This window comes from Streptopelia decaocto (genome assembly GCF_964273445.1).
Source record: "Streptopelia decaocto genome assembly, chromosome: 7".
Classification (NCBI taxonomy): domain Eukaryota; kingdom Metazoa; phylum Chordata; class Aves; order Columbiformes; family Columbidae; genus Streptopelia; species Streptopelia decaocto.
The window spans coordinates 4,139,109-4,148,138 of NC_138661.1; the positions used below are offsets into that span (position 1 = coordinate 4,139,109).

A 9,030-nucleotide genomic window follows, 5' to 3' on the forward strand; every position below is an offset into this window, starting at 1 on the left:
ACGTGAAAATCTCTTAACCTCTTGCTCTGACTGCTTGACATGTTAAACCTCTACCTCTTCTTGCATCCTGTTCCTTGGACATTCTTTTATCTGGACTATAACATATATATATATATATACAGAAGGAGCATGCCAGTTATATATATTTTATATTTGACTAGTAGTATTAGAGTACCTTCAATCATTATATTTTTAAGAAATAACTGACTGGGCTGCTTCTTGTAATGGCCACCACAAGAATGTGTGTAATCCACACATTCTTCAGCTTTTATTTTAAGCCAAACAAAGGTAATTGGGATCCCTGAGCAGAAAATGCTGCCGCTACAGCCAGGGGAGTTTTAACCTGGAAGCTGTGTACTGATTTCACTCAAATAAATAGAAGAATATGTAATTTGGTGTTACTGCGCCAGAATCTACTTTCTTCGTCACTAAACTCCAGTTAACAGGGGTGGTTTCAAACAGGACGCTCTTAATGACTCACCTGCACTGCTTGCTCTTCAACACTGCAACGAAGAATGGTTAACAAGGAATTTCTGACACCTGATGTACGTGCTCAAGCCGATGTTAGCAGTGTGCTGCTTTAGGCTACTGCATCTGCTGGAAATTTCGACACTGTGCTTGTTTTCTACTTGAAAATGCCAAATTATGTGAAGTGACTGTTATAAAAGAGTATGAGATGTGTCAAAGAGACTTCAGTGGTGGCTGCTGCGCTGTTGTTTTGCAGACAAGACCAGGAGAATGACTCATAGCAACGGGAACGTACTTCTACTTATTTTTTTTTAACCAGCCTGACTCACGAGGTGAACTCGCCAATAAACTTCCGCACCCTTGAAACTGGTCTCAGCTGACACAGAAGTGAAGAGGGGAGGGAAGCACGAGGCTCGTGACCCGTTCCACAGAGTACGTAACGTTTGTGTAAACTGGATCTCCCTGAGGGGGAAAATGTAGTCAGGACACGCCGATTTGGGCCACCAAAATGGGCTTCTGAAATGAAAGACGGGGTAAGTTTTCCAGGCGTGATCTAGGGGAGCGTTTCCATCCTCCAGCTCTGAACCCCCTCTTGAAATCCCTCATTCTGCTCAGGATCACAGGCTCTCAAGATTTCCCCCTTTTCCAGTGTTTCCCAGTGAACTACGTGGGTAAGGTGACATTTTTGTGCATTACATATGAACCATTCACAGCTTGATCACGCACCTCTTCCTCCCTGGGGGGGTGAATTGAAGTCCTTTGCGCTATTTTAATTATTTTAAAGAAAAAGCAGAGCAACTGAAGGTAAAAAATACCAAGTTCCTACATGCTACCTGGTACTTGGAGAAGATGGGGTTGAAGTTTTTTGCCCCAGTTCGCAGGACATGGGGCAGAACACCACAGGTGCCTTCCCTCTGCTCTTCATCCAAATATAACAGCTCCTCTTCGTCATCCTTCAGCAAAGAGATTCTCTGTCTCTACAGCAAGAATCCAGATACTTCCACATTTGAACTTGCCTTGCTGGAGGATATTGTGTCTTTTGAGACCTTATTGAAAACAAATTTTACTTGTGAAAGTACATTTTATTACCTTGAAGTATTTGCATAAGAAGGCACTTCTGTTACAGCTGTGTTAAGAGCAGGAAGTTCAAGTTCAGACGACCCCATGGTCCCTAGATCATGGTGGGCATGACGCTGGTGAGGGTGATGTCCCCAGCGATGCAAAGCTTGGTCACCTCGTTCAGCTTCTTCTCGCGGAAGTTGTACTGCAGCAAGTGAGCGTCGTTGACCGCTACCTTGAAGTGATCCACCTCGCAAAGGACCTGGAGCTGAAATATTCATTAAAAACCCCAAATCAGCCTCTCCCTTCTAGCGAAGAAGGTTTAAGGAATGGGCTGGATCAGGCTGGCACTGGCTCAAGGTGGCATGTGGACAAGCTGGTGCAGCAACTCGCAGCTGCAAAAACAGCCGTGGTGACCTTGGTCTCCCCCAAAGCCCCACTGTGTTCTTCCTCCTTCATGTTTTAGCCCGGAGTTTGTCTCCTCGTGACTAGGACGGTGTTTGCAAGAAGCGGGACTGGGTGATTCACACAGTGAGAGCTGCGTTCTCGCCAAATGGGAACCAACTGCAGGGGGAAAAGCTCAGGAAGAGAGTGTGGCTGCGAATGGGGGAGATGTGGCATAAGAACCTGCCCAAGAACTGCTGCAGGACAAGTGTTAAAAAAATATTAAAAAGGAGGATTTAATAATAAATCACAGAACTGTTTTGGTTGGAAACAACCCTCAAGATCAGAGTCCAACTGTTAACCCAATCCTGGCACTACGCCATGTCACTGAGAACCTCATTTATGTGTCTATTCAACCCCTCCAGGGATGGTGACTCCAGCACTGCCCTGGGCAGCCTGTTCCAATGCCCGACAGCCCTTTGGGGAAGAAAGATCCAACAACCTAAACTGCCCCTGGAGCAACTTGAGGCTGTTTCCTAAAATGTCACTTGCTACTTGGGAGAAGAGACCAACCCCCTCCATGCTCCAAGCTCCTTTCAGGCAGTTCAGAGATCAGAAGGTCTCCCCTCAGCTCCTGTTCTCCAGCTGAACCCCCCAGGTCCCTCAGCTGCTCCCATCACACTTGTGCTCCAGCCCCTCACCAGCTCCGTTCCCTTCTCTCAACTCGCTCCAGCACCTCAAGGCCTTTCTTGGTGTGAGGGGCCCAAAACTGGCCCCAGGATTGGAGGTTTGGCCTCCCCAGTGCCCAGCACAGGGGGACAATCATTTCCCTTGTCCTGCTGGCCACACAGTGCTGACACTAGCCAGGATGCTGGTGGCTACCTGGGCACACGTATAACCAGGTGCTGTAGAACCTGCTCTGCAACTGCCCCAAAACTGATCCTGTGCAGAAGCATCAAGGTCCTTTCCGGTGCCTCTTGTCACACAGCCCTGTGCGGGATGCAGGTGCTGCTGGCACATTCAAACATTTTTACTACCTTGAAGGGTTTTCCAGCTTCAAATGGAAACCTCGGAGCCGTCCTCTCCTCCTTTCCCCAGTTATTCTGGAACATGGAATTACAGACAATAACTTTCCTCTGGTCTTCCTTGAAGCGGGGGTTGAAGTGGAAGGCGATGTCATTCCCTCTCTTGAAATCCACCGAAAACCTGCAAAGACAAGAACAGATTTGCTCCTTATTCTACACAAGCCCTGGGCTCTTTTACAAGGTTTGCCAAAAGCAGCAGCAAGAGGGCAGAAAAACCCCCAACACGCAGGCCCTGTTGGGCAATGACAGAGCATTTACAGGTTTATTTCGTGGAATATTTGATTTTTACACTAAGCAGGTGTTATTCAGGAATGGAAAGCAAATTTCTCTGGTCCGTTCAGTAGCGCCCAACAGAAACCCCCCCACCCTCGGTGCTGGACACCCCGGTACCTGTTTGGGTTGGGGTTGATGGTCCCTGTGATGGTGATGAGCAGCCGGGGGACGAGTCCTGCCTGCAGGGGCAGCTCGAAGGGGACTTTCTGGGGGACAACAGGGACTCAGCGTTAGTAAAAACACCCCCATCCAAAGCCAAATGCTTGAGCACGGGCTGCGTAACGGTGTCACAACACAGCAGTGACCACCGGTGCCACCACCCCCAAGGGACAGCCAAGTCCCATTGCACAGAAACCCTTATAATATTAATCATAAATTCCCTGAATTTCTGATGAAATCCTGCCCAAGTTACATGGGCCCGTGGTGCGCTTCAACTTCCTTTTTAATGTTAACCTAGATCTCGGCAGCCCTTCCAAAGATAGGATCCACTTACAAATAAAAGCACCAGCATGAAGATGCTGTCCACAACTAATAATTATTTCTAGTCTTTAATTGAGGATGGGGAGATAACACCCTCCAAAGCAAAACAAATTTTCAATGCCATGTTTGATGCCAGCTGCTGTATTACATTTGGAATTCAGTATTTTAAATCCCATGTATCTTTCGTTATGTTTTCTACTGACCATAGGAATTTTAACGCATTTTAGAACTGTCAATTCGAGTTGTGCCACGAGCAGAGTTTAACAGCAGGTCTAGAGAACTAAGTGTCTGTGCTACTCTCAGAGAGGCCCTTGAGATATGGATTAATGGAGTAATTTGAAGTAGTTTAATTCCACATTTAAGTCTTGCTTTCACTTATAAAGTTTACCAAATGCATCAGCAGGTCTATATGATTTAAAGATAAAGCCTATGCACATAGAATATGATGGAGCTGTTACCATGGGAGCCGGTCCCCCTTGTGGGGGCCCAAATCCGGGGGCGCTGAGTGGTTGTCCTGGAGCAGGATACGGCCCTGGTCCTGCTGGTCCTCCTGGGAATGCTCCAGGTGCTCCTGGATATGGTCCTGGTCCTGGATATGGTCCCGGTGCTCCAGAATACGGTCCCAGTGGTGGGGTGGGGTAGGTCCCCGGAGGGCCGGGGTACCCCGGGAACCCTCCGGGAGCCGGCGGCTGGTTCCCCCAGGAGGGCCAGCCCTGGGGTGGGGGCGCAGAGGGGTTGTTGCTGGTGGGCAAAGCGTCGGATAACTGGGGATAGAGAGAAAAGAATGACGTTAATTGATCCTGGGGTCAGGCCGCGTCCTCCAACACCCAGTTTTTGTGCCAAGGGCAAGAGCTCAAGCGCTCCCCAGCATTGCGAGGGGTGAGTGCCTGGGCTGAGGTTTCCAGAAAACCAGAAGTGGTTTTGGGGAGCAATCTGATCTGGGTGAATCATGCTACCTTTAGCAGCAGCAGTTTGATCTCTAATCTATAACTCTGTTTTCCAAGCCCACACATCATGGTTTTCATGTTCACACAAAGCTTTGCCTCTCCCATGGATCCAGCTGCCTAAAACTAAGGCTGTTTTTCATAAGGGCATAAACCAGCTTTGGGGTCAGCTTCATTTTGGGGCTCAGCTCTCAGTCTCTCAGCACAGATAGATTGTGATGGACCAAGTGAACCCCAAATCTGGTCCTTTCCTCCCCATCCTCTTACAGACCTCACCATCTCCATAAGGCGGGTGGTGAGAGCCTGGCCCAGGTTGGCCAGAGAGGTGGTGGCTGAACCATCCCTGGAGACATCCCAGGCCAGGCTGGACGGGGCTCTGAGCAACCTGAGCTGGTGAAGATGTCCCTGCTCATGGCAGGGGGGGCACTGGATGGGCTGGGAAGGTCCTTTGCAACCCAAACTACTCTGTGATTCTATGAGTTAGGCAGGTTTAACAAAGCCGCACTCCCTCCCCACATCAAGGCAATTAAACTATCAGCCCAGTGTTGGGTTTTTATAAGGCAGCCATACTTACAGAGAAACCGTCTGACATTTTTCCTAAAACAAAAGAGACAAAAGATGCTTAAATCATTTTTAACATACATATCTGAAAACAAACAAACAAACAAACAAACCAGAGATTTTTTGGGGAAGAGTCACAGTTTGCAGCAGCAAGGGGCTGGGAATTAGCAAGTCCCCATCAGGCACCTGTCAGGCAGAGCCGGCAGCTCCAGCGCCACAGAACAAACCCTCCTCTGGTACCTGCAGGTGACAACGAGGGTCACGGGCACATGGGCAGCCCAAATGGCTCCGGGGCTGAATCCAGCACAAACCTGGGTGGATCCATCCTCTGGATGGAACTGGCCACTGCAGGTGTCAATGTCACACCATCGGTGACATTATATCGCTGCTGGTGTCAAACAGAGAGGAGAGACCAGAGCTTGGGTCAAATTGCACCAGGGGAGGTTGAGGTTGAATCTGGGGAACAATTTCTTCCCCAAAGGGCTGTGGGGCATTGGAACAGGCTGCCCAGGGCAGTGCTGGAGTCACCATCCCTGAAGGTTGGACAGATGAGGTTCTCAGGACAGGGGGCAGTGCCAGGGGTGGGTTAATGGTTGGACTCGATGATCTTGAGGGTCTTTTCCAACCAAAATGATTCTGTGATTCAATGGGGACCTGGTGCTGCTCTGCCCCAAGGGCTCTCAGCTCCCTCCAGCCTCTCAATGGATTTTCACTGGGTTTTTGCTCTTTGCTCACAGCAAAGCATCACCCATGTTATCACAAACCACATGGGCATTCTCATCCTCTGAGAACCCCTGGTCAATGGGAAGTCTGGCATTTGATCTACCCCAAAAAATGCCCGTGCCAGCTCTGCTGCGCTCACAGGTCAGGAAGATTTAGTCCAGCAAGGACCTTTCTGGGGGGGTGACAGTGCGGGACTGTCTGTGCGGGACTCTGGGTGACACCCCCGCAGGTTCTGCACAAGCAGAAGGTGCCCGGTGACAAAGCTCTGGGGTGAATGACACAGCGTCTGGCACGCTGGCTGGCAGAACTCACTTCCCCATCCCCAAGGCATCATCTGGGGGAAGATCAGAAGATTTCAATCTAAAATCAAATCCCTGGGGTGACCACAGCGGCAAACACGAGCAGCACGGGGGCTACAAAACCACGCCGGGGGACTCACAACCACCCCATGACACACAGGCAGGTGCTTTCAGCAGACATGGAAAGGCAAGCGCAGGGTGGCACCCATGGGTGGGTGCCCCTTTTCTCCCCCCAGACACCCCGTTCACCCCGTGCTGGCCCGAGGGCACCGCGGGAGGGACACAAGTGCCACCAGCTGCCCCGGGCCAGCGGATAAAAGTTGCTTTACAGGTTCAATGAGTCCACACAGACACAAACCCGCCTGCGTGCGGGAATAAACAGCTCCAGCCCTGCGCTGGATTCCTGCTGTGAAAGGGAGCATTCATAAGAGGGGAAAAAAAAAAGAGGGAGGCAGAAATGGGGAAAGAAGGAAAATTCCAAATTGAAAACAGAGAGGGAAGTTCTTTTTGAAAGAAACATTCAGATGCGCAAAGGTCACAGCAAATGTGGCTGCCCTGCCTTAGGAATAATCATAGAATCACAGAATCACGGAATCGGCTGGGTTGGAAAAGACCTCAGAGATCACCCAGTCCAACCCTTGGTCCAACTCCAGCCCATTGACTAGATCACGGCACTAAGTGCCATGTCCAATCTCAGTTTAAAAACCTCCAGGGCCGGTGAGTCCAGCACCTCCCTGGGCAGCCATTCCAATGCCTGACCACTCTCTCTGCACAGAATTGCTTTCTCATCTCCAGCCTCAATTTCCCCTGGCAGAGTTGAAGCCCATGGCCCCTTGTCCTATTGCTGATGCCTGGGAGAAGAGCCCAATCCCCACCTGGCTAGAACTGCCCTTCAGGTAGTTCTAGAGAGCGCTGAGCTCAGCTCTGAGCCTCCTCTTCTCCAGACTAAACAAGCCCAGCTCCCTCAGCCTCTCCCCATAGGGCTTGTGTTCAAATGAACCCCCCGAGTTTTTACAGCCAACAATTCACCCCTTTCCCTGCAAAACATTCACACTCCCGAGCCCACGTGATTTTCAAGCCGGTCTTTCAACCAGCATCCAGCAGCCCAGACTGTTTGAACAGCCCGTATCTCGCACAGATTTATTTGCCTTCTGGGGTGTTTTAAAGCCCTTGGGTTTGCCATTGGGGGTGACGCCGAGGGTGCGCACGCAGCTCCTGCAGACCCAGCCCAGACAAATTTGCTGGAGCCGCCGAGATGCGGCCGATGGTTTGTGCTGCTCCCCCCGTTCTCCCCGCGACACCTCGGGGAGCCGCAATTTGCTCCCTTGCATGAATTTCTTATTGCTTTGGCCCCAGCGTGGTGGGAGCTTCATGTTCACCCACACGGGGTGGACTATTTGATATTTGTAACAGAAACATTGAGAAAAACATCATTCCTCCACCACCAAACGGTGCGATTCCAAAACCATCGGGGCTGCCAAACCTGACTTTGCTTAATCCCTCCCTGAGCTGACGCAGGATCAGCCGTGGGGAACATCCCGGGGCAGACACCGACGAAGCGCCCCGAGTGTTTTCTGTATTCACACAAAGCGGAAAAACTTCTATTTGGGAAAGAAACAGAAGTTCTTCTCCCCCCGGTGCTATTTATTTCCACAGTGATTTTCTGGGTGTGTTTCTGGGTGTCTCCAGCCTCCCACGCACCAACACTCACTCCCACACCCCCGCGCGGTTTTTGGGGCGTGGGCAGGGCTCCCCCGATAACCTGTGCTTTGCAAACAGCCTTATAGCTCTTTCATATTCACCATCCCCCCGTTACCCCGCGCATCCCCTAAACCCAGCGAGTGCTTTCTGTGCATTTCACGCGTGTCCCACTCCCACTCTCACGCACAAAGCGCAGGGCAATATTTGCTTTATTCCCCTTGTCTCGCTCGGCCCCCCACACGGGGAAATGCGCTGAACCGCCGCACGGGTACAACCCCCCCATTAACCCCTTCTCCACCATGCAACACCCGCACTAACCCCCCAGCTGCTTCCACTCGGGACCCCCCGTGGGTGGGGACACCCGCTCACCTGCGGTGCCGTCTCTCCGGGACTGGGATCCTGCGGTGACTGGGCGGCCCGGACAAGGCAGAGGGGACCCGCCTGCTCGGGGCGGGGACGGGGCGGGGACCGCGGGGCCGCACCGGGACCTGCCGCCCACGCACCCGGGGATGCGCTCCCCGTCCGGCTCTGGAAAGGCGGCGGCGGCAGCTGGGACGGCGAGAATTACGGTTTTGCTGTGGGTTAAAGGTGAATCGTCGACTGTTTGATCTAGAGAAAAAAGGGTGTTTTCGTGTGGAAATTCCCATCTGCTGCACGGGGCTGCGGGGAGAGAAGAGAGGAGGAAAGAAGCGGAGAGGAGAAGGGAAAAAAGCAGAAGAGGAGAAGAAGAGGAGAAGAGGAAGGAGAGAGGAGACAGGAGACAGGAGAGGAAGACAAGAGAAGAGAAGAAGACAAGAGAGAGAAGAAGACGAGAGAAAGAAGAGAAGAAGACGAGAGGAAGAGAGAGGAGAGGAGAGGAGAGGAGAGGAGAGGAGAGGAGAGGAGAGGAGAGGAGAGGAGAGGAGAGGAGAGGAGAGGAGAGGAGAGGAGAGGAGAGGAGAGGAGAGGAGAGGAGAGGAGAGGAGAGGAGAGGAGAGGAGAGGAGAGGAGAGGAGAGGAGAGGAGAGGAGAGGAGAGGAGAGGAGAGGAGGGGAGGGGAGGGGAGGGGAGGGG

The 9,030-nt window shown here is 51.6% G+C and overlaps 1 protein-coding gene across 1 annotated transcript; it reads right to left on the reverse strand.

Moving 5' to 3' along the window:
• Window positions 1-38: 38 nt before the first annotated feature.
• LGALS3 (galectin 3) lies at window positions 39-8,486 on the reverse strand. Its single transcript, XM_082057855.1, has 6 exons — window positions 8,347-8,486; window positions 5,268-5,290; window positions 4,208-4,513; window positions 3,387-3,475; window positions 2,949-3,117; window positions 39-1,795 (listed from the first exon to the last, which is right to left on the reverse strand). Exons 2-6 carry the CDS (start codon window positions 5,283-5,285, stop codon window positions 1,640-1,642), a joined length of 738 nt encoding a protein of 245 aa, XP_081913981.1. The 5' UTR covers window positions 5,286-5,290; window positions 8,347-8,486; the 3' UTR covers window positions 39-1,639.
• Window positions 8,487-9,030: the final 544 nt, after the last annotated feature.

Excerpts from the sequence above, each read along its gene's own strand:
- LGALS3 (XM_082057855.1), bottom strand. Across the intron at positions 3,476-4,207 it reads AAGGGGGACCGGCTCCCATG|AAAGTCCCCTTCGAGCTGCC; the intron begins GTAACAGCTCCA and ends GTTGTCCCCCAG. Across the intron at positions 1,796-2,948 it reads AAGCTGGAAAACCCTTCAAG|CTCCAGGTCCTTTGCGAGGT; the intron begins GTAGTAAAAATG and ends TGAATATTTCAG.